At 38.5% G+C, this 27,272-nt stretch overlaps 2 protein-coding genes across 5 annotated transcripts in view; one reads left to right on the top strand and one right to left on the bottom strand.

Moving 5' to 3' along the window:
• The first annotated feature begins 207 nt into the window (after positions 1–207).
• Positions 208–6,829, top strand: CBR4 (carbonyl reductase 4). 3 transcript variants are annotated; one of them, XM_014260069.2, is made up of 8 exons: positions 211–289; positions 765–876; positions 2,098–2,111; positions 2,208–2,349; positions 2,894–3,014; positions 3,485–3,621; positions 4,214–4,348; positions 5,703–6,829. In XM_014260069.2, exons 4-8 carry the CDS (start codon positions 2,208–2,210, stop codon positions 5,879–5,881), a joined length of 714 nt encoding a protein of 237 aa, XP_014115544.2. In that variant the 5' UTR covers positions 211–289; positions 765–876; positions 2,098–2,111; the 3' UTR covers positions 5,882–6,829. The 3 variants fall into 3 exon arrangements, with proteins under 3 accessions (XP_005517670.2, XP_014115544.2, XP_014115540.2); XM_014260065.2 differs by lacking the exon at positions 2,098–2,111 and having other exon boundaries at positions 217–289; XM_005517613.3 differs by lacking the exons at positions 765–876; positions 2,098–2,111 and having other exon boundaries at positions 208–289.
• A 9,019-nt stretch (positions 6,830–15,848) lies between these two features.
• The window catches only part of PALLD (palladin, cytoskeletal associated protein), a 186,745-nt gene continuing 175,321 nt past the window's right edge, over positions 15,849–27,272 (bottom strand). Inside the window, exons 17-22 of one of the 2 annotated variants that reach the window (XM_088056555.1) lie at positions 26,980–27,074; positions 21,848–21,980; positions 20,663–20,870; positions 19,786–19,951; positions 18,908–19,041; positions 15,849–17,945 (exon numbers count right to left, since the gene is read on the bottom strand). In XM_088056555.1, coding sequence (XP_087912681.1) covers positions 17,773–17,945; positions 18,908–19,041; positions 19,786–19,951; positions 20,663–20,870; positions 21,848–21,980; positions 26,980–27,074 — 909 coding nt within the window. In that variant the 3' untranslated portion in view covers positions 15,849–17,772. Of the gene's footprint in view, positions 17,946–18,907; positions 19,042–19,785; positions 19,952–20,662; positions 20,871–21,796; positions 21,981–26,979; positions 27,075–27,272 lie in introns of those variants that run through there. The other variant, XM_088056554.1, reaches the window with a different exon arrangement.

Genomic DNA, 27,272 nt, shown 5'->3' on the forward strand with positions numbered 1-27,272 from the left:
AGACTAGTTTATTTGAATTAGTTTAATCGCATATCATGAAGTTTGTTTTGGTTTCTGAACAGCAACTCTCACAGACGCTTCTGTATTTTGGCCTTATCTACCTCACGGCGTTTGAAAGCCCAGCGGGGACAGCTCGGCCCGCGGCTCCTCTCCCGCCGGGGCGCGCGGCCGCTGGCCCCGCCGCTGACGTCACGCCGCTGCCCGTGACGCGTGCGCTGGCGCGGAGCGGAACCGGCCTGCCTGGGGAGGGAGCCGCGCTCCGTGAGGGAAGCGAGCCGGCGGCCGGGAGGTACCGGAGCGCACGTGGAACACGTCCTCCCGTTCTGCTCCTGTGCCCGCGGCGGGGCGGCAGGCGCAGCCCGCGCCTGGCTCGGGGCGGGGGGGACGCGCAGGGACCGCGCTGCCACCGTGGCACCGGCGGCGCGCGCGGGTTGCGCGCCCCGGCGCCCCCCGCGGGCGCGGCCGGCGCCGCTTTCCGCTGTCTGAGGGCTCCACCTGCAGCCGGGCCTGAGCGGAGCCCGGCTCGGACGGGGCAGGGAAGGAGGGAGGCGCCCGGCTGGGTAGGGCACGGCTGCGGGAACCCCGGTCGCCTTTGCTTAAAGGTGCCATCCTTGGGCTGGCGGCCGAGCGCCGTGCGGGGGTGCCATTGGAGCCCCGGGGTCACGCGTTAAATAACTCGCTCTGAAAGAAGAGCAGAGGTAATAGAGGTGCCGGCGTGTGCCTGTTCCAGATACAGCTGGTGTTCCCTTCCATTATTTATCCAGGAAACAGCGGGCCCGTACTCCTGCAGCTTTTCTTTCCAAGCCACAGCTCCAGGCAGCCTGTGTGGCATTTCGTGTTAAATGTGTTAAAGCAGACTGCGTTACTGCGTCACAGGTAGGCCCTGTGCCCCACCTGAATGCCTGCTTAATGCACAAGGGGCTTTCTCTGCTCCGAGAACTCGCCATGGAAAGCAGACGCGTGGGTTGGTTCCAGGCACTTGTGAACGCTTTGTTAGGGAAAAGGTCAGACCGTCTGTTTGTTCAGACTCTGTCACAGAAGAACAAAAATTATCATGCCACTGTATGAGTTGGTGGTGGCCTGGTACACTTAGTACCTTGCGCTGTTCTGATTATCACTGATCCAGAAGGGTTTAATAGACCTCTGTGAGGCCAAGGATAAGGTCTAAGGACTCAGGCACTCTTTAGTGAGGTATTGAATATCTTCCATATGTGTAGGAGTAACTGAATAGACCTGAAAGAGGATACAGATGGAGAGTGAAACAGTAAGGGGAAGGTATGAGGAGAAACACATAGAATTATCTAATCAGAAAACAAATTAAGAACAAAAGGAAGTACTTTCTCACAAATAATAAAACTTGTTGCCTCAGGATGAAGACAGTATAATTGGGTTCAAAAAGGATTTATTCAAATGTATGGAAAAAAGATTCATTATCATTGCTTGGATTCTGCCTCTGTCTCCTCAGGAAATCCCAAAACAGCTGACTGGTTTCTAGAGCTTGCAGAATGAAAGACAATTCTACAGAAGTACTTTATTTGTGTACTCCATTCTAAACATCAAAACTAGCTACTTCAGAATAATTTCATATTTCAAAAAGCTTTTTTTCTTCCTTCAAAATCAGAAACAAAAAACCCTAGGCTAGTGGTAAAGCACAGCCTTACTTTGTTAAACCAGTGTAGATGCTATAGTTTCAAATTGTACTCGGCAACATCTGCACTGGTGGTGTCCAACACAGATACTTTGGATGGAGTGAGACCTTGAGGCTAAGTGACTTCAGCACATGAATAGTGGTTGCAAGAACAATATAATTACAGCCAGTACATCAGCTTTGAAGAAGCAGCTGAAGGATACATTCTAGACCTTTAGGTACATAAATCACATAATTCATCAATTGAATAGGAGTTACCGTAACTCTAGTATTGGAATGAGGGATTGTGCGCATACTTTTATTTTTTTTACCAGTTCAGAAATACTTAAGAATTAACTTCCATTTGTAGAAGTGGTGTCTAATTTAGTTCAGCTGTTTATTTTGAATAATAAAGGATATGAATGAATGAATAAAAACCAAATCACTAATTCTATAACTCGCTATTACAGACTGCTACAAACAGGTAAAGGCTGTGATGTTGACAAGAACAGCAGTTAATGTCTTCCTGTACTGGACATGAAGTTGATTGTTTATTTGCAATTTGTGAATTATTTTGAAGATGGGCAAGGTCTGTGCTGTTTTTGGAGGATCCCGTGGGATAGGCAAAGCTGTGGCAGAGCTCCTGGCACAGAAGGGCTGCCGCCTGGCCATCATTGCTAGGAATCTGGACGTGGCCCAGACCACTGCCCGTAAACTTGGTGGTACGTATGCTGTTGTGCAGTTACCACCTCGCTGTCCGTGCTTAGGTGACTTGGGAAAATAGTGAGTCATTAAAAACCCCTTGGTGTTTAACAAGATGAAAGGAAAATAAAGGCTGAGAAATATTAAAAATTAGCTATATTGGTACAATTTTGTTTTCACAATAGTGGTTGAGAAAGTAGGTTTCCTATTATATCTGCATGATGGGAATTTTAAGATGAATGGAATTGTTTGGGATCACAATAGAGGTGGTGTGAATTGAATCACCCTCAGCTCCTGAACCAGTCAGAACTGAGACCAGTCTCAGTTCACACTGAACTTCTCATTTCAAAAGGCAAAAAATCTAAAACAAGGAATTGTCACATAACTAATGAATACAATACTTGAAAATCATCTTTATTTAATTGTCTGGAGATTAAATAGGTTCCTTAAATTATAACTAGTTCAACATCTGTTTTGCAACTGAGTTGATACATTCTGAAGAAGGTTTATGAATTAAATACACCTTTTACTGTTTATTTTGACATTATATATATTTCAATACAGCAGGACATCTGGCATTTCGCTGTGATGTATCCAGTGAACAAGAAGTCCAAAAGACTTTTGAGGAGATGCAGAGGAATTTGGGTCCTATTAACTACATGGTTAATGCAGCTGGGATCAACAGGTTGGTTACTCCTTACAAGACTATAAGTAATTCTAGATGAAGGCAGCTCAACTGTAAGGTGCTCTGGCCCTTTATGCTTAGTAAGTGTTATTAATGAGCACATCTGAAAACAATATTAAGTGCTTGCCAATATTTTGCTCCTGATGGTAGTAAAATGCTAACAGATGATACAGCTTTTCCTGTAGTTTCTGCATTCTGAGTTCCCCCTCTATTCTTTCTTCCACTTTTCCCTCCAGAATGGTTCAAAACAGTGCTTGATACCACTCTGCAAAAGAGACTTTGTGGCCAGAAGCACGGCTAACTTTTTTTTTTGGTATGTGTAGTTCTTGCAGTGTTGTCATTTTGAATGCTCGAATGTATGGAACCACATACGCCCCTATTAATATTCTGTGCAACAGTCTTTTTTTATGAGTAAACATAATCAGGGGGTTGTTCAGTGAATTCTTTGGGTTTTTTTGGTTGTTTATCAGGGATGGCTTGTTACTGAGGACCAAGACTGAAGATATGATAGCCCAGATTCACACTAACCTGTTGGGAACAATGTTGACATGCAAAGCTGCTGTAAAGGTCATGATTAAACAGCAGGGAGGTGCTATTGTCAATATAGGTAAGTTGCTTGTGTAAGCCAGTGGAATTCAGTGTACTAGTCTAGAAATGTTTAGCAGGTGTAACATATCACATTACTTGTTACAATTTACTTATTTTCTTTATATTTAGACATTCTGTATTTAGAATTCCTTTATGAATGCTTATTCTTCTGTGTAAATTCAGCAACTTCTAGATAGCTTTTTAATAAACACCTCAGAGTTGATATTTTATTGAAAAAAGAGCTTTGCTATTCTTAACCAATTCTTTCAATATCTAGATCTACCAGCTGCTGGCTATTAACTAAGGATTGATAGGTACAGTTAGTTTCTTCCTTTCTTTATTTAATCTGGGCTAGGATACCTTTTTTTAGAAAAGCCTTCATTTTACTCTTCTGGTGCCTGTTGGTCAACATAGATACATGGATTGCAGAAAAATCACAGCTAATTGGGAGATTTGCTTAACCTAGCAGGCTAAAGTGCATAAAGTTACGCATATTTTACTCTTTCCTTGTGATCTCATTTTTCATTCCAAGTTTAAAAGTAAAATGATAAAGCTAGTACAAAGTTTCAAGTTACCCATTTAATCTTCTCTTTGATGTTTCTTTATTTTAGGGAGTATTGTAGGACTTAAAGGCAACTCTGGTCAAAGTGTGTATAGTGCTACCAAAGCTGGAGTGGTTGGATTTTCACGCTCTCTTGCTAAAGAAGTAGCAAAAAAGCAAATTCGAGTCAATGTTGTTGCTCCAGGTTAGTTTGAAGGAATTCCTGCATCCTTTACTGTTGCAATTCATTAAGACTGTGGATATTCCTTGTACTCTGAAAGTAACTTAAGACAAATTTATTTTCCTCAGCTTTGTAAGTAAATATTTTTAATATCTTTTGTTCGTGTAAAGTATAATACATTCTTTCATAATATCTTCAGTCTTTTTAAAGGAACACTGAGGAATTTTGAAGAGTGAATCTGCCTTTTCCTCTATCTATTATGACATAATAAATGTCTTTTTTTTTCCCTTTGTTCCTTCTTCAAAACTTGCTGTCGTTGCAGATGGAAGGATTAGATCTAAATAGAGACAGAGATCTACCCTTGTCACCAGCTAGAGAGTGCTTATTTTTTATTAGGGAACCATGGCAGAGCATGAGAAAGCTGTCATAAAAGCACCCCTGTCTCCCTGTAGTAAAAGGAATGAGTCCTGAAAGTTATTTCTGTGAGTAAAGGCTGTTATTTCATAAGATGGTCTAGTTCAAGCGAACTGCCACCCTTAAGGACAAATCCCTTCTGCATTTTCTGCATTTTTCCACTCATAACTGTGTACACTGCTGTTCACCTTCTGCTGTCTCTGGTGCCTTTCAGAATTCTACATGACCCTGTTCAGCTTGTGAACTAGGCAGGAAAAATACTTTTATTCTTTAGTGAGTTGAGCAGCTCATCCACAACCATCATAAAGGGACAGAGTTTTACCATAGAAAGTAAAAGGGAGACTTTCCCTTCTTGATGGCAGCTAGAAAGCAGGTAAGATCAGCTCTTTATAAAGCTGCAGCTTATGTGTAGAGTTGTGCAGCAGTGAAAAAGCCAACTCTCAGATAATGGAAAATTGTAAAAAGGTCCTTCAAAAATGTCAGGAAATGTTCTTCAAATGAGTCCTCTAATAGAAGCTATGCAAGCACTGCCCTAAGTTCTGAAATGTAATGCAAACATTTTAAAGTCTGAGAGGGTTTCTTGTCAGACATTTTGCTTGTATTTTTATTGAGAACATTTTGGTGAAATGAGTATATTTTGTCTTTCAGAAAAATGATACTAAATACAGTTTATGGACTGAATTTTAGTTACCCTTTGTTTGTTTGTTTGTTTTTAATGGACTTCTATAGATCTTTACATTTTGATTGTTGCATCACTGCTTCCAAAACTGAAAGGTATTTTATTGGTTAGATAAAAAAGTGGTCTTGGCCATCAAATGATGTGGGCTGCTTTGTGAGATTTTGAAGAATGGTGGCTGGTGCTGAATCCTGGTAATAGATTTCACTTTGTAAAATTCAGTGGGAAATCCACTAGATAAATTTAGTCAAAGGTTAGGTAACTCTTCATATATCTCTCTGCTCTTAGGCTTTATTCACACAGAGATGACAGCTCATTTGGAAGAAGATCAGTTGAAGAAAGCAGTTCTCCTTGGAAGATTTGGAGAGCCTCATGAAGTTGCACAAGCTGTTGTCTTTCTTCTAGAATCCCCATATGTTACAGGGAGTGTTCTGGTTGTAGATGGAGGCTTGCAGCTTATGACCTAAGTAATACCTTGAAGAAATGACTGCTTTAATGTCATGATGGTAATATATAAATACGTACTAAATAAAGGGAGAGGGTTGGAAATCGTTTGAAGATTGATGTACATAATTGACTTGGTCTTATTTAGTCAGAGGAGAAATTCGGCAGCAGCGAAGTGCAACGTGTGTGTTCAGCTGCCTGAAAGAGTCTGTTTGGTATTACAAAGCCTGTGTATGAAACAATTTGAAAAAGATCTGGTTTTGATACGGTGATAGCTTTAATAATGTGCTGATACGTTTTTAAAGCACTGTATTTTTATAAAGTCCTGTTTTCTAATTTGGGATAAAATGAGATTTTATTTGAATTATCATGTTACACAAAGGTTAATAAAGTGCAGAGACATGTTTATTGGGTGGCAGGTATGATTGTATCAAGTTTTTCAAGCAGGGCAAAGATTGTGAACTGCATAGTTTTGCATTCTTATCAGTTAGTCCCTACAAAGTAGCAAGGAGTTTCCTTTGAGCTTTGTTTGTTTGTACCTAACACTACAAAGCTAGGAACTTCTGGATCTTCAGCATACCTGAATTACCTTTAGAAGATTTAATTATATGCAATGTGTTTTTATAAAGACAAAGCCTACTCAGGTCCATTCCTGAATGTAGGTACAGCACTCTCTCAATCCAGTGGCTCTTGAGTGTGCCATTGACTGCTACAGGACTGGAGCTGCTAATCCTCTCGTATTCTCAGCCTGAGCTGCACACACACTGCTGAACACTGCAGCTGCAGACCTTGCTGTTTAAGACACTTTGCAAGGACTCAGTAGATGTTTAGAATATGTACCACTTCCAGAGTATGAAGTATGAAGGTGTTGTATGTTGTGCTCTGTATCTTCATGAACACTGTTCAGCTGTTGATGCTCCCTCATATGTATGTATAGTCAATAAAATAGCCATTTATTTTATTCAAAGCAACTTTTGAAGCAGAGTAATTATTCTGCTGTAAATGATTCTGAGTGTTCCTGTTTTGCTGAAAACTTACCAAATGTTTGACCTCAGGCTTTTCTGTTGAGCTCAAGTAACTTTTGATAATAGATGTTTTTTACTATCTCTGAAGAAAACTATGAATGTGTTTTAGGACCTTCACTTCTTAGTTCTGGTGTTCATTGCATCATGATCCAGATGTTAATTCAGCTTTTGAAATTACTTCAGTACAGAGAGATCTCCCTGATGATAACTGAGTCTTTAAAGCTGGAGATTTTATTCATTTGTGCAGCTGAGAAATTTTGTGTTTGTGCCAGAAAACAGTGCATGTTCAAACTTCTTGCAGGTATGTATTGAGAAATAATGCAAGGACTACTTGTATGATCAGGAGATTTTACAATTGGTTGTATAATTCACTTTGGAATACAGAATACTCCTCAAAGTAACCTTCCAGGAATCCTTAACTTCCTGTTATCGCTGTTATGTATATGTGTCTTTGCACCAAAAATATTGCTAGTTACATTTTTCCTTGATAGAAGGAGTTGGCCAGAAATTATGAGAATTTTTTTCAAGGTCACTGAAAGTGAGGAAGGACAACTGGTGCATTTTCACTAGTCAAGTAGGAATATGTCAGTGACTTGGCTGTTGCCCATACCTGTCCTTGGTATCATACAAACAGACCCTGTGTGATATATCTTGACCAAAAGCCAAACTTAAGAAACTAGAAATAATTCTCTTCTAGTGAGTTCTGACCCTAATTATTATTATTATTACTATTACTATTACTATTACTATTACAATTACTATTATTATTATTATTATTATTATTATTATTATTATTATTATTATTATTATTATTATTATTATTTTGGTGAGTTGTTAAATAAGTTATTAGCAATGGAATTTTTAGTTTAGTTTTGCAATTAAAATCTGGAATAATGCTGTCAGAAGAATCTCAGCATGCCACAGAGTAATTGCTTTAGAAAGTTTCAGTACATACTATGTTTTTATTATTGCTGTTGCTATAGGGCCAGACTGAAGTGTTGGTAGCTTTAAATCATACTTTTAAAAAGTTTTTTTGACTCTTTTCTTCAAACTGGTAAATTAGAACTGAAAACTGGTGAACATAATCCTGTCTGTCCTGGTGTGATGTCTCGGACAGGGGAGCAGGGGATGTCCAGGGTAGGTAACAGATCAGGTGTGTGTCTTCTTAGAAGACTCTGGTACCTCCAGCGGTTTGTGACTGGGATGCTTGAACCCAATGAGTAGCTCTGGTTGAGACAGGCAGGGATTAAAAACAGCCCTCTGGTGCTCTCTCTGTTTTGCTTTTGAATTTGTAGACTTCTGTCTTATCCTGTTTCTGTTTTGTACTGAAGAGTCATACATTCCTTGCATCCATACAGTTGCTTATTGCTTTTGTATCTTGAATTGTCTTAGTTGAACTTCGTTTTACTTTTACAGTTTCTCAACGAAGGAGCAACAGGTAGAACTACTTGCAGAATTCACTGTGGACCTATTAAAAAAAATTAAATTGTTCTATGTTTTGTTTTACATTGTTTCCAAAAATTACGCGTGTTTTGCTTTTTCCTAACCTTTGCAGTTATATTTTCAAAACAATAACCCAGTCCCAAATAATTAATGGTCAACTTGGAGTCCGTTTCAATATATATGTACAAAAGTCTAAATGTTTGTATTTTTTTCAGCATGAATTGTTCTCAGATATCTACAATGAGATTAGTTTGCTGGTTTTAACACATTTTTTTAAGTGAAATAGTTGTGCAATTTTTTAATTCCTTAATCCCTTTGTTACTTTGAGTAACTTAGTGTTGTTGTAATATACTGTGGCATTCAGAAACTGCTGTTTCAAAACCCTTAGAAATAGGTTGTACCTTGCCTGCCCCAACAGAGAAATTGTGGTGTTCTGTTGGTACTGCACATCCTTAGGAAAGAACAACTGCTGATTCATGCCCTTTGTCTTCTGTCTTTAAAGGGTTTACTGATATGACAACTTCTTTTGGTAGCACAGCATCGTTAATGGTTTCTGGCAAGGGAATGTGTCAGATGCCTTTTACAATTTCAAGCATGCACCATTATTACTTCTCCGTACTCTCATCTCTTTTAAGTTCTTTAGAAGAACTCTAAAATGTTTATGAAACATGATTTTCCTTTGCAAAAGCAACTGTGTATGTTTATCCTGTTGCTTTCTTGGCTTTAGAACAATTCCTGGCACTTTGCTATGTACAGAAAAATATTATTAGTCTTTAGTTCCCTGGATCCCTCTGGAATCTCTTCTTAAAAAACAAATGATTGTTCCACCCACTGAAATCACAAAAACTTGCTGTCACTTTTGCCAGCTTCCAGTCACTTGATAATGAGGCAGGTTTCACTCAGAAGTTTCGAACTGCATTTAGTTGGTTTCTTTTAGAATTGAGGAATGATAGCCCCCCTCTTCCTCCATTTGTCCCTCTTTCTTCTGTAATCTTTCCTGATGTTGTGTTCTGATGAGTAAAACCTTGAACAAATTGCCTGTAAAGGTTCTCCTCAAGTTCCTGCATGGTACCAGAAACTGATCATAGGGATTTGTTCAGAGTATGGGGATTTTTTTACTCCTCAGTGGTCTTTCCTTCCCTGAGCATTTTGCTTTTTACTTTGACCATCTGCTTGCCTTCTTCAGGCACGGTTCCTGTTCCTGAGGTGCTGGTCCCTGTCAGTGCCCTTTTGCAGATTATTCCTCTGCACTCTGATCTAGCTCTAAATGTTACATTCAGTGACTGCTTGCATTTGACTCCTAAAGCTAGACTGTTGGTTTTACAAAGGTTGATGTTTAAATGCTAGGAGCTTCCCCCTCCCCACAAAAATAAGTTAAATTTGATGTGTGTATTTGAAGTCATTGTACTGAAGTTCAGTACATTCAATCTTAATGTTGTCATTGGGCACTGTATCTTAATTTTGACTTGTCTTTTTGGCTTCATTTTAATAATTTTCTGATTCTATGTTGCTTCTTTTTATGTAAGTCTGTGGTAATGGACTTCTGTCTTTATTAATAAACTTGGTCAATAGACTGGCATTAAAAAATTCAACTATTTAAACCATTAAAAAAAACAATATTTGAAAATAGCATTTTTGCTCAGGCCTTGTACAGTCGGGGTGACCACAGCCAGAGTTGGGTGGCCCTGATTAGCTGCATGAAAAAGAATATATTAAAAGAGTGATCTCAGCCTCTTGAGTGTGACATTTATTCAACGTACTCATGATTTCTCTCTGTCATCACAGTTACATTGCTGGCCTTACACGTCTCAGATGTCATAGCTATGGTCACCTTCTTAATGATGTGGGTACCAATGCTGTCTAATAACAGAGTTTACGTAGCTAGGTTTGGAAATTCAATCAGTATTGGATTGGATTATTTAATACGTTGATATTTATTTTTATGACTCTTCTACATATTTTGTATCAATATTTTACATTGTTTAATCTTACTTCCATCATATTTCTAGTCTGTCTGTTTTGTCACTGTCCTTGATTAAAAGCAGATATTTGGGCTTCATGTCTTGTGCTGCTGGTATTTATGCCAAGCTGTATATAAATGTTTGAGTTTTTTTTGCATGTGGGTGTTTGCAAGTCAGACTGCACTTGACATCCACAAATGACTTACAATAATTTCTCAATTGAATTTTGAAAACTTCAGTCCACTATCTTATTAGACATACATAATTTCTGTGTTTCCATTCCTAATGGAAGTGAGAGAATGTGCTCTTATCCGTCTGGTATTTCTTCACTCATATTGCTTGAAACTCTCCTATAATCTCTTAAATAGCAACATCTTTTCGCTTGTTCTTTCTCTTTAAGAATAGAGTATTTTATGGATTCTCACTACTCCATGTTTCTGTAGTTTCTAAAGAATCTGTAGTCCTCTTTCTAGAACTGTTTTTTCAGGCATGCATTGAAACTTTGCCTCATCCACCTAGTTTTGGGAGCATTTAAAGAAGGCTGCAGTGCAACTGGTCTTTAACTTACTCTGTGTTTTATTCCAGATCTTTTCACTTGCCTCACCCCATGTCACTGATTTCTACATGGCCTTTCACTACCACCACAGAATTTCTAAGGAGACTATCAAGGCATGTTTTGAGGGTGGCTGCTTTTGCAGCTGTCATTTAATTCAGCATGCAGTCTTTTTATACAGCAACCCTCTTTCTGACTCACCCATAATTATTGCTTTGAGTTTTTACTCAGCTGGTTTCCTGCTTCAGAGAGGATATCGTTGCTAAAAGAAGGTTGTGTACTGCAGTTTTTACTCATCACTGTGACCTGCCTTGTCACTGCCAAGTTAGGAAATGTAAAATTGTTCTGTTGGTTTGATTCAGTTCAAAGTTCATAGGTAGTGTGATTTGCATGTTCTGGGGTTTAGTTGAAGCACATTATAGACCAAGGAAGTTAATTGTTTTGTATGTCTTCTCTGCATTGTTTTGGGAAGATGATGGATTACTGTTGTTCATCTTTTGCCCTAGGTAGGTCATTGGAGCCTTACTTCTGCTGTTCTCTAAAGAAGTACGTTTGTAACTTAGAATTTGCTGTCATGAACTCACTGTCTTAACACAGTCTTCTCTTGCACTTGAGGCATTTATTGCAATTGGTGGGCTGGAGGGGGCTCTGAGCAACCTGGTCTAGTGGGAGGTGTCCCTGCCCATGGCAGATGGCTTGAAACTAGATAATCTTCAGGGTTCCTTCCAACACAAGCCATCTGTCGTTCTGAGATTATTGTCAGTAGAAGTTTGTAGCAGGACACATAAAATGTTCATGAGGTGGTTTTGGTTTGGGATTTTTTTAACATATTGCAGCTGTGTGGAGGAGCTCTGGTGGGGAAGAGTTTTTGTAGACTGTGGTAACAGATGTATATAATGTTGGCTGAGTTGGTGCATGCTGAGTTAGGGTTGTATCCCATGAAGAGGTTTCACTGTGGCCTCCTGAGGGCAGTGTATCCTAAGGCATTACTGTATTGGTAGTGACTTGGTGAGTAAACCTTTATTGTTTTAGGGAAGTGGAGTTGCCTGTGTAAATGCAAAGCTGGTGTCTGGCATCCCTGTTACTGGTTTTGTAAATCCAGTTCCATATATCCTGATCTGCTGGGGGTTGTAAGGCATGACTTCTAAAGATGGAAAGGATTTCCTACTGAGATCAGTGAAATCTAAATCCCAGCCTGCAAAATCTGTTTCATTGCTCTAAGACAAATTTTCCTACTTTTATGTGTTGCACACTATGAGGCTGTATTGCATGACTCTGAAATGTATATTGCCTGTTGCAATTATGTGACTTTTTTTTCTGGAAGAACAGTGTAGTTCATTTAAGTAAAGCAAATGAAAAAGGACCTCTTCAAGGCCAGGTGCACCCACTTCATTCAGTTAATCAGTGTTTGAAAAGACAGGTCAAGTGTAGTTGTGGAGAGAAGTCATTGGGTGTGCTTAGTACCTGAAGAAGAACTCTGCTAAGTCCCAAGTTATATTTTATTTTCATGCATGCATTGTGTTCAATTTCAGATCATATGCTAAAGGCTCCTTTGCTGTAGATACATCTGTTAATAAAAAATGCTACCTGTACCTTGCCAGATATCTTTGGATCAGCATGACTATAAGCACAACTATTCTGATATTTTTATGTTTTTATTTTTTATGTTAACAGCTCATATCTGTTAAGGTCTGGGATATATTTTGTTCATTGTATGTAACAAAATTGCTATTTTGAGTATGTCAGTATCAAATGCCATGAGACAACACCCAAGTAAAAGCCACCAGAGCTTACTTGGTATCATTACACGCACATTAGGGCAGTGTCAGTGGGAGCGTGGGGAGCAGATGTCACTGAACAGATGGAGTTGTGTGGATGTTCCTCAACATTTCCCAGGCTGCTGGCTGATGGTACTGAGGTGCCCCTACACGTGTAGTGTGCTGATGGGTTTGGAATTGCTGTATGATTTTGAACAGTTTGTTTAAGAATAACTGCAAATTGATTATATGGTATTGTTGAAGCTTTTTAGTAAGCAGTTTGATATTTTGTGAATTCTAACTTGCAAATCTCCCAGCTGGGTATTTCTAATGCTGAATGCATTAAACTACATGTTCCAGCTCTGTGCTGGAGGCTGTACTATCAACACCTGGATGCCAAAGACCTGTTAAAAGCTCTCAGTTGCAGTGTTTTAATTCTGCTCCTCTCAATATGACTTTTTATCCTACTTTTTCAGATAGTTGGCAAATTTCTACTGAAAACTTCCCACAACTTCAGAGAAAGAAGGAGTATAGTAATTTCTCTTGTTTTGTTTCAGTGTCATTTAGTGTGCATGTATCATTCTGGATGGTGAGATGTCCCTGCCAGCAGCAGACTGGAACCACATCTATTCTCTGCAGGCTTTTGTAGCTCTGTTGTTGAAATGCATATATAGAACAGAGAGCAGCTGTAATTTTATGGATCACCATAATTTTCAGGACACCAACATGAAGATATCCTTAATTTGTAATAGATTACAGGTACATTGCCTGTTGTATAGGAAGTCTTACCTGATTTTTAGCACCTTTTGCAGTAGCTCAGAAAGGTCCTGTTTGGCAGTCTGGATTTTGTACCCTCAGTTGTCTACAAATACTCTGTGATGTCTGGGCCAAGAATTGTCCAAAAAAAGCTTGACAATATGTTTCCCTGAAGCTGTTGTTAAACACACAGGAGAAAAGACCTACCATAATCCATTTGGTGTGAAGGGAGTTGTAGAGCTCCTTCTGTAAATGTTGTAATCATTCTGTGCAATTGCCATGTACTGTTATTTTTTTTTCTGCTTTCTTGTTCTTGTTTCTGTTTCTGGACCATTTATGCTACTACAGAACTAAAAAGTGATAGCAGTTACAAGACTTGGCCAATCCCCAGGGTAACCTGTTAAACTGCAGTTGTTCTGTAAAGCACAAAATGTCTCCTTCTAGATGGTGTTGAACTGGAGTTCATCTCCATCTGTATGGCTGCTGAAATCACTGCTGTACAGGTACTGCTGCTCGTTGTCTGGCTTTTTTGCTCTAGACACAACTGAGCATTATGTTCCAAACACATTTTTAGTAGAGATGCAGTGCAGTATTAGATATTTTTATACTTTATTCATTTCTGTTAGGGAATGCAAAGTGGCTTAATTTTGAGATAGAGTTGCAAGCTGTAACACAAGTCAAAGAATACTGTGTGCTGTTTGGAATACACTGTAAATTCCTTGGGGCAGGAGCTGTGTTTCCATCTGCCTGATGTGTTTTATGTGCTTGTATTTCTGTTCAAACAGAAAATCTGTGCAGAGGAAAGGCTGTTTCTTTTAGTTCAGGAGAATGAAATTAATGTCAGTAAATTCTATTCCTTGCATCTACATTTGAATGGTGAGGGAGTGAATTAGCCAATATGCATAATCCAAGCAGGCATTTCTAGTCCATGCATGAATTTATCTATAGTGCACAGTGTGAGTTTGGCAGCTGGATCATGCAGTCAGAGCATGCAGCTCATTCCCTCAGCATCATGGTGTGTTGGATAATGTGAGCTCATGAAGTACTTACATGTGAAATCTGTTTGGGCTACTTGCAGAGGTGAGGATGTAGTGGTCCAGGTGTGGGGGATCAAGGCATCTCTTGGAATACACCCTAAGTGATTTAAAATAGACTTTGAAATCGGTGCTGCAGAAAGAAACAATGATTTATAAGCTGGGGTTTCAAGTTGGACTGGTTTTGATCCCCAGCTGCCAGTTATCTGTGATGCAAGCAAATTGTGAATGTTAACTAATTGTTGCTATTGCCTTAAAGCTGTAGGATAAAGGCACTGTGTGCTAAGCTGTAAGCTATTCCACCAGCTGGAACAACCTTCATGCATGTGGAATTTTGCACCTCACTGTTGGTATTCCTGAAAGGTTTCTGTCGTCATCCTGATCGTTGTTGCATTGAATCTTTAATTGCTGTGAATATGCTTGGACTGATAGCTTCCTAAGTAATTTAAAGTCTTCCCATACCTGAGCTGGAAGTCTTGCAAAAAGTCCTATTTTTAGTCTTAAAAAAATGACAAAAAGTACACTCTCATCTTACTATCTGTCTTTGGACGATGTGGAAGAAGATTAAACTTCTGAAAGTTACTTTGATGCTTCCAAGAATTTTTGCTTTTTGGCTTGAGAAGTTAATTTGCTTGTGCCACGCTTCTATCTCTGACTTTGTAAGCCCAAACAGTCCCAGTAACTAAGTAACAGCACAGCTGAATGTTTTCATAAAAACAGTGTTGCTGCTTAGAGATGTGATTTACTACTTAAGTGTGTCTGTACATATATACAGAGGCAAAAAGTGATGATGACCTCATCTTCAGCAAGCTCAAAAAGCAGTCTGCTTTTTAGTCCCCAAGCCAAAGCCAAATGTACTGTGAACAGACACAACTGCAGTGACTTCAGTTGCAGTACTGCCATTAATGTCAGTGCTCACTTAATTGCTGACATAAGCCTGTTTGCAGTGATCAGTGCTTGAAGTGTAAACCCAAAAGAAAAAATGGATAATCTTACATCTTTCCCGGTATCTTCACACTGATAAGAAGAAACTAGTTAATAGTCAGGATTTTGTAAGTAATTTTTTAAAAAAAAATTTTATATTGTCTTACTATCAGGTTCTTAAATAAATTTAACAATGCTCAGACCATGCCTTTTACTTAAAATCAGTTGTAAAGTGATGATGTATTGCAATTATTTGAAATACAAAACAAGACCTGCCTATTTTCTAACCTATTTTAAAAAAAATATCTTCCAGTTCTTCTATTTGGCAAAAGTTTCTCAGAATTTATGAGTAATGTTCCTCTGTTCTGTTCAAATAAGAATTCCAGGTCACAGGCACATTATTCTGATAAATTCTAGTAGTTTTTAGATGCTGCTTATAGGCTTCATTTAATCTGTATTAATAATATCTAAAATTTCTAAATCTTACACTTCAATGCTTGTACCAAAACAGTTATTAATCTTTACCAGAAGGAAAACTTTCTATTTGTGTAATATTTATTGATGTTAAACCCACATTATATCAGCACAACAGTCCAACGTAATGATAATACATTTTTATAAATACAAATAAAAGGTGGCAAAATAATGCTAGTGAAGCTAAATAAAAACGTAAATTAGCATGTCACAGTTGAGGAAAATTTGGCAAAAGATATGACATACTTCTATAATAAAATCAGATTATTCCCACCTGACAGACTATGATGTTAATCTAGATTAACCATCCCCATCACTAGTCATATCCTGCACCAGAATAGTACTACCTTGTGTGCTAAAGTTTTATTAGTCACTAAAAAACAAAACAAACTTTGTGTACTTACAAAGCAATACACGTATAGCAGTAATGCAATATATGGTGTACACAATTACAAAATTTTTTAAAAAAAAAACAACAAACAAACCCCTAAGTACAGGACTTCTGAATAAATGAACTGAGATAAAAGATTTCAACACTTTTATTATAAATAATGAAAGATACCATATATGTGCTTCATATAAGGAATACAGTGCTTTCCTTTCCTAGCAAAGTATCGTAGCTCGTACCATCAAACACTCATTTTCCTTGTCAGGCCTAGTAATTCTTCCAGTCATTCTCCTTCCCTCCCCTTCAACTGTAATTCATTTGGTTCTAATTTAAAACTACCTAGTCAGGTGTGACTTAAGCAGGGCTCCACTTCCAAGTGGATTTGCCTTGCATTCTGTAAGCAGCCTTCAAGCTTTTCACCTATGGTGCACAGACTTCACCCCTCTTTTAAAAAAGAGTTGACATTTGCCTGTGGTCAGGAGAAGGAAAAAATAAAATCAACCAGAGACATGTTGAGAAGAAAAAACAAAAAGCAAGTTGAATTTTTTTGCCTGTTTTCATTTTCTTCTTCCTCAGATTTGCAAACCTATCACCTGTGGTGTATACTTGTTGCTTAAATCCATATTGCAGTTTCAACCCATTTTTCACTTACTATACATTTCTAAAATCCTCATCATATTATACAAGCTTTGAACAGTCAAACATCCCATACAAACACTCCCTATTTTTCAGCTCCCCTTAGAATTTCAGAATCTTTAACAGGAGTATTACAAGGTTACACACTGCTGTCCAGAAATCCAGAGAGTTTCATCCTCTTGCCCAGTCCCCCTCCCACCCCTTGCAGTAGCTCACTGCAGTGGTTTATACTATCAGCATTTCTTCCCATCTAGTTACCATTGTGTAATCTGGAATAGATTGTTACTATGTGTCAACTCTTTGTTATCCTGCAGAAGTAAAATTACTTCTGCTTAGACTCCACTGCTACATGTTTGTAAATAAGCCTCCTCCAAGATGGCAAAAAGGAAAAACACAAATTAATTGCAAGTTAGGGTGTTGATGTCCATATAAACAGCATTGACAGAAAGTTGTTTTTTTTTTTTCATTGTTGAATAGAAAGCAGTTTGCAGAGATACAGCATTTGCTTACATTTCTTTTCCTTGTCCCTTCCTGTTTATTCTTAAAATATTGCACTTGTTCATTGTAGCTGTCAGAATGTGTAGCCGTTTTAGAACTGTTGATAACCCTTGAAGAAAACATCTTGCACCATTAAGATTGTGTAGCATCCACCTACTGCTTACAAAGGTATGTAGTGAAGAATCTGATGCATTTTGGCTTCTATGAAAAGGAATATGAAGCAACATAGGTAAAGGAACTGGTGAGTGTGATTTGTTGTGCAATGTGTACATTTCTATTAATAATCTATCTATTCTTCTAATTTGGTATAATGAATAAGGAATATATGGTTACTGTGTTTGTTGTTTATCTTTTGTACATGAAGGTGTCTGCCCTTGCATAAAGTGACATAGGAGTATCATTGGTCAAGGCAATGGCTTTCAGTGTTTCTGCTTTGAGAGAAAATGGTGGAAGCAGCAGTTGAATCTACAGATCATCACTCTCTACCAGGCCAGGCTGCATTGCCAGGTGGACTGGGTTTGCTTCCGGCTGGAAAGCTGCTTTGATGTCTAGTCCTTGGTCACAGAGAGCAGCGTATCGGCTGGCTGAGGGCCGCACCTTCTTTGGCTTGGTCTGCTGAGGGGGTTGTTGCCACTGAGCTACAGATTAAAAAGGAAAGAAAAAGTGTTAACCTTCCTGAGCTGTGCATCTAAGTGTGCCAGATGCTCAGTCAGCCCTCTGTGAAGGAGATAGTAATTTCTGAGAAGCAGAAAACCATTATATCAAAGGTAAATTTGTTTAATTTCTTGGCATTGTTTTTTGTGTTTTTTCTCAGCATCTAGTTTCACCTTCAAATGTGGTAAGTAAATACAAGAATCTGTGTTACTTTTTGGCATTGTTTTCTAGATTTCTTTGTGCCACTGAGTAGGGTGACAGCAAAGGAGGCTGTTTCTGTGCACACCTATTACAGTAACAGGTCTGTTCTAGGGTTAGTTGTTGCATATATGTTGCCATTGCCACCCCTTGTATGCTGAAGAATGATGAGCCAAATCTCTTACAATTCCCACTTCCAGCACCACGCCAGAATCCATCCTTTATCAGTCTCCCCTTCCCCCCCCGCCTTAATTCTTGCTATGGGAAGACTGGTAAGAGACATTTCTTTAAGGAAACATTCACTATGGGTGGGGCTGCTTTGGAACAAACTGAGTAATTAAGCAGAAAGCCATAAAAACATCTACTACTCTTTTGGTAGCTGTCACAGGTGTATTACAGACTAATGTACAAAAGAAAACTAAAGGTTAAGGAAGTGCCAGCAAAACAATCATAATAATGATCCACAAAAATCATATGATCATGCTGTTATCTCTTGTTAATTAGTTATATTTAATGTACTAAGCAAAAACAGAAAGCATGCAAGCTTGTTTTGCTTTAGGTGTCTGAAAGATAGTGAAATATACTTTGACAGAGCATTTGTTGTCTTGAAGTAGATGTTTACTATTGAGGAGAAACTATAAACAAAAGAAAGAGAGACCAATGTAAACCATTCTGTGAACAGCCCAAAACTTACAGAGCTATTGCTTTTAGGGGGATTAATATGATCATGAAAATTGAAGCTACTTACTATAAACATCCAACCTGGCAGTGCAAGACACAATCCCAGCCTCATTCTTAGCTGAAACAGTGTACCAGCCAGCATCCTCCTTTGTAGCTCCCTGAATAAGCAGGCAAATGTAGCCGTAGTTATCCTGGTGCATGCTAATCAAAAGAAAAGTAGAAAATTACTATTTAAATCACAAACCAGTGTAGGTTATTTTAAAATTGCATTATAAATCAACCCAATCTTAGTTACAGGTTGATTGTAGTTTAATTAAAATTTTAATTCAAATGGAACTTCCTCTGAAATGAGCAAGTAGAAAACAAAGACTTGAGTATGCTTGACAATTTGGCAGTTTAATATCCTGTATTGAAAACTGAAAAAAAAAACCATATGAAGTAACTTTTCTTTCACAATTATGATTAAGATATCTGGACTACCAGGATCACCAGATCTTACCCAGACTTTTTGTGGAAAGGATAAAGAAACTCAAGGAAGATCTCAAAACACAAAATACTGAATCTTAGTTGTTTAACTGTACAGCAGAATTATGAATCAGAGTTTCTGCTGAAAAGCACAGAGTGTTCCTTTGGAGCCTTGATTTTCACTAGCAAGTTTCTGTAGTCTTGATTCAGGAAGAGTAAAACTAGTTCTCCTCTTGCTTAGAGTGCAAAGTTAATTGTGTAAGTCTAATGATGGAAAACAAGTAACATTTTATTTCTGGTTCAGCCACCAGGCTGGCTGCAAGTTTGAGTAAATGTCATAAATTATTACAATCACTAGTTAATATTTATGACATACCCTTTACACAAAGTGTTCATGTGACCTTTTAGGTTTTTATTTGTTTAACAAGATAAATCATCATTGAAGTTACACATGGGGAGATTATTCTAAGCCAGTCTAACCTCACTCGGTCAGTGTTGTATGTGAGTGACTCATTCTCTTTCTTCCAAAATATCTGAGGAGATGGCTCCCCTGAGATTCGGCACTCCAGTCGCACTGGGAATCCCTCAGTCACACCTGTGTTTTGTAGCTTCTCTATAAACACAGGTGCTTTTTGTACTTCCTTAGCTGTGAAAATAAAGATTGCAATTATGTTGACATTTGTCTATGAAAACATAGCCTTTCTTTCAGCAGTGTGCTAAAAACAATTATGAAAGACCTAAGTGGCAGGAAATGTAAGTGTTGTCTTCATTAATCATGAAGTTCAGTCCTGGTTTCTCTGAAGAAAACAGTCCTATCATTATTTTAATGGGGGGAAAAGTGAATGCTAAAGAGCTGATTCTTTCCTAAAATAATTGAAAAGTAGAGAATGACAACTAGATAAACTGTCTGCACTATGCTTGGTAAAAAGTGCTTTCCCATATTCCACAAAAGCATGGACTTCTAACTGAAGAAGGACCTTCTCTACCAAAAGTCTGCAGTGCCATTAGTCTGACGTGCTGTGAAATGCACAAAGCATTCCCACTGGCTGCCCGGGGCTAGGCGTGGGTCTGCACAGATTGTCATTACAAAAAAAATGTCCAGGGAAATACTCTGGTTTGTGGCTTCAAGGCCAGCAGCCCACTTTTCATAACTCTGTGCACAGACATTACATGCCAGTCAACTTATGCCAGAACATAACGTGAATATTTCACCTATAAATACACCATCCTTCTGTTACTGCCAGGTTTCCTTTTCTTACCCTCCACCCCCCCATGTGTCATTTGACGTCATTCACGTTTCATTTTTTCATGTTATCCTGGCAGTGCTCAGTCTGACAGTTTAGCATGAAGATGTTACCTGCAACAGTGAGCTCCAGGCTGAATGAATTTTCACCAGCTCGATTGCTGGCAATGCACGTGTAGATTCCAGCATCTCTAGATGTGACTGGTTCTATGATCAAGGAGTGCACCCCATTCTCACGCACCAACATTTTGTGAGAGCTGTCAGGGCGAATTGGTCTGCCGTTAAGTTGCCAGCTTAAGTCTGGAGTTGGTAATCCACTAACCTTGAGTGTAAAGAGAACAGTGGGAAATTTTTTTAGTCACATGAAACACTGGAGCAGTCCTGACTTGTTATTTCAGGGAAGTTTGGTTTGGTTTGCTACTGCAAGTGTACCAAAAGATTTAAAGATCCAATTCTGTCCTGATTTACACATTGAGTCAGTTATAGTCATTTACTTACTTTCTGGCCAACTCCCTGAATTCCATGATGTCTTCTGGGCGCGACTGGAAAAAGATCAATGTGTAGATAGGCTAGAAGCTAAATAATAATACATTGCAAAACAAAAGGCAGGGTGACACCTTTTGTCTTTTTTATTGTTTGCTCTTCAGGTGGAATGAGAAGATAGTCCTTTCTAGATTAACTTCTTTTTGGAAAACTTGCAGACAAAAAGATGTTAGCTGACTAACTACTGACCTCTGAAATTGCATTCCACTGAGGTGTGCCCTAGTGATAGCACCACCTACACAGCTTGGTCTGTGTGGACAAGTCTACGCTCTTAAAAGCTGTGCCACTTGCTGTGGGGAGCTTGCTTCAGAGAAAACAGCTTCTCCCAAATAGGTCAGCATAAAGTAAACACAAGTCACACAAGCCTGAATTATTTCTGCTCAGCAGAGTCATAAATCAGGTTTATACTGTTTGAAACTTTTAACAGGGTTCAAAACTCAAGTAGTAAAAGGACTTAAAATGTAGAAACACATTGTCTTTTTATTGTCTTTTTTGTGTGCTGCTTCCCTCCACACCCCAGCGTAGCTGAATTCTATAAATCAGTTTACTGTGAAGTCTAAGGTTTGCCTGAAGCACTTTCATTGGAGGGGAGGTAAACTTTTATTGTCCACATACTCATAAGCAATGAGATTAATTACCCTACTAACAGGCACCGAAACTGCCAATAGGCAAAATTGCTTTGAAAAGAAACCAATGTGGTTTTTGAGTCAGCTGATGTTATCAAAAGGCTGCTGCTACCCTTTGCATGACACTTGCCTTGCAGTCCATCCTGCATAGTTTTCCTTCTTGAACAGTCAGGTCTCCAGGAGCCTGCAGAAAATGAGGCCGGAAGAATCGTTCCTGAATTGGTTCATTTTCATCACCACTGTCCCTTGATCGAGATCGTGGTCTTAAAATAACATGAAATAAAGGTAAATTATTTTTTTTTCTCTGCTAAATCAGAAGAACCATAATCACTTATAAGACTGGTTTAAATTTTAAACCACTTCTTTGACTGATATTGTAATCACCCCATATTTACACACATGCACTGGTAGCATTCGGTCCAGACTGAGTTAATTATGACACTGCAGTTATTTAATTACTTTCATTTAATTCACATGTTGTGACAAACTATGACATATAAAACAACATTGCTATAGAATAATAGCTTGTAACATCAATGAATTTTATGAATGACACTATTTTTGTTTCATCTTTAAATCACTGAAATACAGATAAAACAAGCTGACAGGCCTTAGCATGTAGCTTCAGTTCCCCATGTCTAGTGTCCTGTGTATTTAATCCCCTCACTGCTGCTGATTACACCAGAAAGTACATGGAATGTTAATTAATCATGGTTCCGTTTCAGCAAATAACAGCAGCTAAAAGCTAGCTCATCTCAATTGACAAGAGACCTTTCACATCAGACTTAACAGAAAATTTTATGTATTGCATGGCTGTGGATATATTTATTCCTCATTTAACAGGTTTTTTGTATGACATACTCCTGAATATTTTCAATGCCACCAAATTGTGGAACTGAAACAATGAGATTTCAATTGCGAGCAATAGGGAGAATAGCTTTGGTTGCTGGTTTGTTTTTTTTTTTGTTGTTATTGTTGTTTTATATTTTTTTTATATTTTTAAAATAGTTTTAATAAAGGTATCATAAACAGTTTGATAAATAATAAAAAGGAAAGAAAAATAACTCCTGTTTCCATACACAGTATCAAGCACCTTAAGATCATTTAATCCATTTTCAGCATTTGCTATTCTTGCCTGTTAATTTAATCCATCAAACCTTTTTTTAAGTGGTTCCTCATTTAACTACATTTTTGTTTCCACTGAAATTAGATTTTTCCATTTGTGTGATTTAGTAATCAAGAAATCTTGAAACAAAATTGTATATCCACTTTTGTCCTTGCCTGATCAGCTCCAGTGGGTTCCATTCTGGAGCCAGCTGCTGCCTACAGTAACATCCCGTGTAAAAGAGAGGAGCTACTCAAATATCCTCCAAAGACCACTTTTATCAATGACACATTACTGTGAATTTCTCTTCTTTGAATCCCACATGATGTAAATTTTTGCCAGTGTTTCTGTTTTGGCCACTGTCTGTAGTGTCTATGCTGCAGTATAGGTGCCCATATGCATTTTCTACTCCCCAAGGTAATTTCTCCAGGTTAAAATAATTCACAACAAAAAAGAGCCTAAAACCCTCAATGTTTACATTTTGAAAACAAGATGCTGTACTGCTGCATGGAAGATAAACACTCCAGCTGCACGCTCTGCTCCACTGAAGCTGCAGTTTAATTAGAGTTGCTTGAATTTGATTTATTTTGCCCTGCTTTGTTGTTGCCCTTTTCTCTGCTATTGCTGTGCTTGAATTCACAAGCATCACCTGTGCTATGTATTCTCTCTTATTAATAGTTCGATGTTGACTTTTTAATGATCGTAACAGTTTTCCAACAGTGGTAACTAAAGGCAAATGGAAGAGCTGGGGGGGCTTGTGTAGATATCTATTCCATACTGCTTAATAATGTATGTCTGGATACTGAACTGGGGAACACACACTGACATCCCTGCACACACTAAGAGCTCATGTAACTATTCAGGTGCCTAAATCCATGTCTGAAGCACCTCACAGTTTTTGCCACTTGAACACATCTAAAGCTACTTCAGTAGGTCCAACGTTGCAGCTCATAAGCAACTTTGATCAATTTCAGAGGCATGGATGCCTTGTGCAGGTAGATGGGATGGCAGATGGAGAGCAATAGGGAACAAGTGTACTAATGTTTGGTAATGAGTTCTGCAAGACTGACTAGAAATGATGGTATCTAGTCAAGTGGGTGCTGCACAGAGCAAGCAACCTGAGCAAAATCTGCCTCCACATTATTGACAAGCATCCTGTTGATAAGCTGCCAACAAAGTACAAGTAACTGGTGCTTCATAAAGTTTTGCAAAGCTGCCAAACAGGTGACTGGCACCACAGGAGTGTGAAAGCCACCATCTCATTGCTGCAGCTGCAGGAAAAGGCAGCACTAGTCCAAACTGGGAGGTGTGTGTGGGGGGAATTTATGCTAAAAAAAATGGTAAACAAAGAAGTTAAGAATTTGTGACCACAGATGTTGCATTTCTTTTTACTTCTTTGTAAATTCACCCTAAAATCACAGACTCTCTTTTAAGCCTTTGCCTTGAAAGGTGAAACTAGAGTAATTTCAATTCTAAAATATTTTGTGGTTTTAAAATATAATGAAATGAGTAGAGCCAAGTAGCTTCAGATGTCTAGCAGTGACAAAAAGACTGGAATAACTCTTGGATTCATTGTGGGCTCTTCGGAGTTGCAGTGCAGACATCACACTGCAGAGATTAGTTTCAGCAGAACTGACATCATGTACTAAATGTGTCCAGGGGAGACTCCACGGGTTGGTATGGTACAATGCACTGGGAATTTCAGTGAGCAAGAAGATGAAGAAAACTTTATGACTGACCATATGGTAACGATCACTAATTTGGAATATAGGAGATTATGTTCAAATTAATCCCCTAATTGAGAGCAAGGTGATAGGAATGTTTAGTTTTTAAATCTTCTTTAAATCTCATGCATTTTAAGATTATTTTCTCATGCATTTTAAATTTGAGACCGTGGCTGCCATGCTTAGGTGACACAATGTTTTTTGAACACCTTGTCATCTAAGGGATTGAATCCAAGCTTTGTACACATCAGAAAATTCAAGTGGCCACCCATATCAAGTGATGTTAAGAAAGTGATGTTTGTCAGCTAAGCAAATTTCAGAAAAGTATATTAAGAATGAAATAAAACCCCAGAGTTCTGCCAGAACACATACTGTAAGAGATGAAATGTATTTCAGAAAAAAAGCCTGTCAATAGTGTAACAAGTCATAAAGTTCATTAAGCTAATAATTACACTCATAATAAAAGAAGCAAACTGTTTTGTTACTCTCAAGCAGAAAAGCTTATAGAAAGAATACTGTAGTACCATAGGAATATTACTTATCAAAAGTCAATGGCAATAGACATGACAAATACCACAGTATATGGGGGAACGGTAATTTGGGATATTACGTTAGAAAAGCCAATGGCAAGAGTCTCTTAGGAAGGTTTTATGTGCTTCCATTTTATCAGTCTTGTGTGAACTCTCTGGTGGGAGTAGTGAGAACTGTCACTAAACTAGATTCTGTGCTGAATGCTTACAGAAACTGCTCTTCCAGAGCAAAGAGAATGGCGTAAGCCTTTCTCATGGTAATTTTACAGGAAATAAGAATCCCCAATAACTGCCCTAATTTTAATTAACCTGCAGTACAGAAATCCTTTATTTATAATTCACTGCTCACTGAACACCCAACCCAAAGCAATAGCAGCTGCTTGAGTGCCTGTCTCCATTAGAAAATAAAATACCAGCCAGAAGCAGCCTTGGACTTTGAATGCATTTGGAGAGATTGGAAAGAGCCTCCTCCATTACTACCTGAGGGTTCTGTCCATCACAGAGAGAGAGACACACACATTTTGTCCTTCAGGAAGTGCAGGAGTGGAAAGCTTGATGCTTTCACCCCTACCTGTCTTCCCATTGTCTTTGCTTTTAAAGGTCTTTCCCCTTTGTAACCCCATGTGCACTGACTCATTCAGCTGAAGCTTGGTTCATCATGGCAGCTTTTTCCCTTTTTTCCTTTTCTCATGGACTTTCCATTTTTACCCATTATCTGAAGGTGCTAAGTGCATCAGTGACTGGACAGGCTACACCAGGTGGTCCCAAACTTTTCTGTGCTGTTCACACAGTGCAGCCTGGCAGGATATTCCCCTCCAGAGGCACTCTGAGCTTTAGGCTTAACACAAAGGGTGTCACACTGCAGAGGGAGCTGGTGGCCATCTCCGAGAAATGCTGGGAAATGCTTTCAGGGTTGCAGTTTGTTCCATGTAGGAATAAGACTGACAAGATCTTTTAACCAACCAGACTCACTTCCTAATACTTTATAGCTACCAGAAGGGGGAAGAAAGCCTGTTTTACATGCAGCAGTTCTACATTACACACTAGTACCAGTACTGTTATAGAAATCCTTTCCTGGTTGTACACTGACTGTGTAATTACTTGTACTCTGTATATTAATTAGGTAATATTGAGATTATATGGCTGTTGGAACCATTAAGCAAAGCACATGCCTCATTATAGCAGAGTCCAGAAACCAGAGCCCTCACAGTCCCTTGAAAACAGTTCTGGTAACCAAAATAATTATTTTTTTTTTGTATCATCTAAAGCTGTCTTAGTTGTGCTAAACAGCCTCATAAATGCTTTGGGCAAAGAAAAAAAATATTTGAAGGGAAAATTCCCTTATATGGCCCAAAAACCTAACCCATAGCTTCATATGGGAATAATGGTAAACTCACCAAAGATAAGTTTAATACTTGATATCTGACTCATAATTCCTTCTAACTGAACTGAAATATTAAATACTGAAATGCTAAAATATTTCTAATATAAATCTGATAAACCTCTTTGGCATGCAGTTATTAAATGAACATTTCCTAGAAGCTGCAGAAGTTGGAGGTTCCTGGTAGAATCCTAATCACATGAAATATTTTAAAAAATCTTAAGTGACAAGAGCCTTCCCAACAACTGATAGTGTAATTTGAGATACAGAGTAACTAGTGAACATCACAGAAAAAGGATGAGGAGACAGGGAAATTTAAAGATATTTAAAAGTCATGTCATTTCAGAGGTTGTTTATACTTCTGAGTGTGCAAGTTCTGCAGCAATTTTCAGACAGCAGAGGTCACAGTTCTTCCTGAATGCCATGCCTTTAACTTATCTGCTTACCTCACATTCTTTACCTTACCCCAATTATTCTGCAAAATCCATATTATTAAAAGAAAAAAAAAAAAGCATCAAATACCTTCTTATGTGAGGCTGACCTGAAGGTGACCAAGGACTGCGGCCTCTTTGATTTACAGCTTGAACCATGAGCCTGCCTGTGCAACTTACTCTGCCCTGTTAGGATGATAGAAAGAAGGAACATTAAAAGACTTAAAATATGTAATAATAAACTTTCAACCTGATCTGTTGGGGTTTTTTTTTTTTGCCTACCCATTTTATTAGCTTCCAATCTAACACAGAACAGACTAGAATGACTGTGACTATAATACTTGTTTTTTTTTAAAAAAAAAGACTGTTAATACCACTGGCAAT

Source organism: Pseudopodoces humilis, chromosome 6 (assembly GCF_049639895.1).
Source record: "Pseudopodoces humilis isolate 2021_Gansu_Grassland_sample_001 chromosome 6, ASM4963989v1, whole genome shotgun sequence".
Taxonomy (NCBI): Eukaryota; Metazoa; Chordata; class Aves; order Passeriformes; family Paridae; genus Pseudopodoces; species Pseudopodoces humilis.

Bases quoted from the DNA above. Each gene is read 5' to 3' on its own strand.
- CBR4 (XM_005517613.3), top strand. From the start codon at position 2,208: ATGGGCAAGGTCTGTGCTGTTTTTGGAGGATCCCGTGGGATAGGCAAA. The intron at 3,622-4,213 runs GTAAGTTGCTTG...TCTTTATTTTAG, and splicing joins AGGTGCTATTGTCAATATAG to GGAGTATTGTAGGACTTAAA. The intron at 4,349-5,702 runs GTTAGTTTGAAG...CTCTGCTCTTAG, and splicing joins AGTCAATGTTGTTGCTCCAG to GCTTTATTCACACAGAGATG.